This window comes from Cynocephalus volans, chromosome 4, assembly GCF_027409185.1.
Source record: "Cynocephalus volans isolate mCynVol1 chromosome 4, mCynVol1.pri, whole genome shotgun sequence".
Classification (NCBI taxonomy): domain Eukaryota; kingdom Metazoa; phylum Chordata; class Mammalia; order Dermoptera; family Cynocephalidae; genus Cynocephalus; species Cynocephalus volans.
Genome location: NC_084463.1, coordinates 105,383,838 through 105,387,822, shown reverse-complemented (window position 1 = coordinate 105,387,822; position 3,985 = coordinate 105,383,838). Strand labels below are relative to the sequence as shown.

At 40.5% G+C, this 3,985-nt stretch overlaps 1 protein-coding gene across 1 annotated transcript; it reads right to left on the bottom strand.

Moving 5' to 3' along the window:
• Nucleotides 1-479: 479 nt before the first annotated feature.
• On the bottom strand, nt 480-1,448 carry LOC134375731 (olfactory receptor 52D1-like). Its single transcript, XM_063094402.1, has one exon. It carries the CDS (start codon nt 1,434-1,436, stop codon nt 480-482), a length of 957 nt encoding a protein of 318 aa, XP_062950472.1. The 5' UTR covers nt 1,437-1,448.
• Between the last annotated feature and the right edge of the window lie 2,537 nt (nt 1,449-3,985).

Genomic DNA, 3,985 nt, shown 5'->3' with positions numbered 1-3,985 from the left:
AAAATGCTCAAAGTCACAAAACTAGGAAGCAGAGGAACCAGGATTCAAGCGCAAATACTCTGACTTGATACTTTGTGTTCTTAACCACCACCCGAAGGGTTGGAATTGAGATTCAAATTTACTGCAAGTGTTCTTTTCTTTTCCACTTGGACACACAGGAGAATATTTCTACCATGAGAGCCAGACTCCCCTCCAGTCCAGGAACTGACTTGCTCCTTAGTAAGTCATAACCACTTTTGAGACACAAATGAAGATATTATCACCTTTCTGAGCTATTCAGAGGTCTTCAAGGACTCTCAGGAAAATGGTATTTTCATTTTGATCATTGATACTGCCAGTTTACCTGGCTATTACTCTTCCTTCCAGGGCTTGCTGCCACCTCAAGCAATTCTTCTCCATATCATGGGTCACCATTCATGTACATGCATCTAAGCAGATATCCTACCCATTTATTTTCTACTCCACCTTCTGCTGAGAATTCATACTGAAACCTTCTTCAAGTGAAGCAGTCTTAGAAGTCGACTCCGAATCTCCTTGGTTCTAGCTCCATAGATAATGGGATTGAGCACAGGAGGAACCAGAACATAGAGATTAGCCAGAAAGATGTGCACATGCTTGGGGACACGGTGGTGACCAAAGCGGTGGGTGAGGAAGGAGAAGAAGGCAGGGATGTAGAAAACCAGGATGACACTGATGTGGGAGCCACAGGTACTCAGAGCCTTGTGCTGGGCATCACGGGATGGAAGACGAAAGACAGCACGGAGGATAAAGCCATAGGAGATAGCAATGAGGATGGAATCCAGACCCACGGCTAGCAGAGCCACAGTCAACCCATAGACAATATTGATGGTGATGTTGGCACAGGCCAGTCTAGCAATGCCCATATGCTCACAGTATGTATGTGCCATGACATGGTGACCACAGTAGGGCAGTCGCCTCAGCAAGAAGATGAAGGGGGAGACAATAGCTACACTACGGCATATGCCAACAAGGCCAATTTTGCCTATGACAGTATGGTTCAAAATGGATGTGTATCTCAATGGGTTGCAAATAGCTACATATCGGTCAAAGGCCATGGCAAGAAGAATCAAAGACTCCAGAGCATAAATAGAATGTATGCAAAACATCTGTGCCAAGCATCCACCAAAAGATATCTCACCAGCATGGAGCCACAAAATGGCCAGCATTTTGGGCACAGTGGTGGAGCTGAGAGCCAGGTCAGTGAGTGAGAGAAGGCAAAGGAAGATGTACATGGGTGCATGAAGTGCATTGTGTGTGACAATGACCAGGATGAGAGCAGCATTTCCAGCCAGTGCTACCAGATACACGGCACAGAAAGGGATGGCAATCCAGAAGTGGGCAGCCTCCAGCCCTGGTATCCCTGTGAGGAAGAGAGTGGCTGGGAGACTGTTGTCACTGAAGTTAGAATCTGACATCCTCTTTGGCAAGTGAAGGGCTGTATTCAAGGGGTGATGGTGTGCATGCCCTGTAACACCAGATATTTGATTTATTCACATAAAATGATGCCCTTTCTGTGAAATAATCTTTTTAGTCTGAGAAGAAATATTTATTGTTTTTCACTTGCTCAAGAATCTGAAAAGACTCTACAACATGTCATTTATTTTTTAAAACCTCTTGCCAATACCTATCTTCAACAATGTTATTTTGAGATCTAGATTCAGAGCAACAAGTTAAGTAATTACTCATCTGCCCAAACTTACACTTCTAGTTTCATCTTCTACCACATCCTGCACATCATTCATTGACCTTTAGTTCAGCCATATCTAGGGATATTCCTTGTCTTTCATTCATGCTTTTTCCCATGCTAGGGAGTCTTTTCTCTTTATTTTTCCTCTATCATTTTTTTTTTTTTTTTAATTATCAGGGCAAGTTTTGCTGCCTACCAGAGACTTTTGCTTTCTAACTAGTCCTTAGTGATGCTGATTTTTTTTTTTTTTTTACATTCTTCCAGTACCTTCCAATATTATATTGGGCTGGAACTATGTCTTTTTGCATTTGGTACCTTCATACTCCCCATGATTTTGTCTATACCTAGACATTTTGATCAATGTTCACTAAAGACTCAAATCTGATAACTCTTAGTAACATTCTATGGACTTTTTGACTTGGTTATATAATGATGGATATACTTTCTTTTCTGTTTGTAGTGTATTTTCCCAGATACACGGCAAAGGGCTTTTTTGTATGTCTCATCTGAAGTGCCTAGAAAGAATCCGGATATCCTGAATATGCTTCCATGCCTCCAGATTGACTATGTGCTGTGACTTGAGTATTTTTGAGAGTATAATAGAAGAAAATGTGAGATCAATCACATATGCTTGCTGGGGAGACAACACTCTCACCTGTAGCAAAGTCAGCTCATAATCCTGTGAGGCCACCAGTGCAATAGCTGGAGGCTATGGCTGGGTCAGAATAAGAAATTCGTAATGAGCCACAAAACATGTTTACATTGCATATTGATACAATTTTTGTATAAGTATAAAAAATATAAAAAGTAACAAAAGAAAAAAAAATGCGATGTTCCAATAGAAGCAGATGGAGAGAGTGGAGTATCCTGGGGTTGCCAACCATAAAGACAGCTCAGATGGGAGTCTGTTTTTTGCTGTTGAAGGACAACTAGAATTATATACATTCTTTTAGTAACATATTGTGTACTCTATAGAACCCTAATAGAATGCCAGGAAACTTAAATTGTAGCTCTGATTCTGTATGAAGATTGACATGTGACCTTGAACAAATTTCTCACTCCTTTGGGCAGTCTCAAGTTACAAACAGCAATGACTTTGTACTCAATTCTGTTTGTCTATCTCCTCATAATGTGGCATTGAAAAAATCCGAAAATCTTTTTGTTCTTCAGTTTTTTCCCTCTAAATTGGAATGACATAATCTAGCCTACTAATTTCATAAGATTTTGTGGCTGAGCAAAGATTAATATTCATAGGATTAAAAGATTGAAGCCACAAAACCGTTTTCTCCACTCTTTTTTTTTTTTTTTACATGATCTTTACCTCCTAATAGCATATACTCTGGAGAAAATAAGCTATAATTTACCATCCATACACCTTAAAATGGAAAGACAAAGTCCAGAGAGGTGAACTGATAAAATTTAGATAACAAGGCATGTCACTTGCAGAAGTGAAATTAGGTCTCATTTTTTCTGGTTCAGAGTTTGTTTTTTTCTCCGCCACCTGTCGTCCATTACTATGGCCAGTATCTGAATTCCTGTCTCTTTCAAACAAGGCATTTTGTCTAATATCATTTCCTAATGCTGCAATAACTTTAACTTGTTATCTCAACTCCAAAGTGCTAGAGAAGTTGGGAGACCCCTGCTATTTGCATTGAGATTTTCAATGATGACACGAGATGGTTTTGTGCTCATCCTTATCACTGTCCTGTAGTAATAGGGAAATAAGCTTTGATGGTAGAGTCTAGAGAGCTGGAATCACTGTCATTTCTCTTCTACTTTCTTCCTGGCCTATTCTTGCCCCCTAACGAAAATTTTAAATGGTTTTTAACATAGCTGTTACTCTGAGCACATACAGATTTGAAAACCAGAAAGCTTGGGGTAAGTGCAAGTTTTCTACATTTCCCTTTGGGAAGCAATGGTAAAAGGATAATAAGCTGGAGTACTGCTCTGATTCAGATGGGGGCGCCCCTCTAAACTTGTCTCAGCGTCTTGTCTCTGGCTCACTATGATGGCTGAGTTTTTGAGGTTCCCCTTCTCAGACACAAACCTCAATAACTGGGTTTGTTCACTGAACATAGCTGTTGGAGAATCTAATTTCAAGAACTTACCTATGTGAGAGATGTGTATTTGCAGATGGAGCAGGCTGAGGTTGCAGCTCTCTGTAAAGGTATAGGGTATGGAGTGAAGCTGTGTGGGAGAGAGTGTGGTGGGGCAACACCGTGGGCAGGAGTATCTTTGCATGTGTATCTGCATGCAAAGTTATGTTCTGTGTTTCTC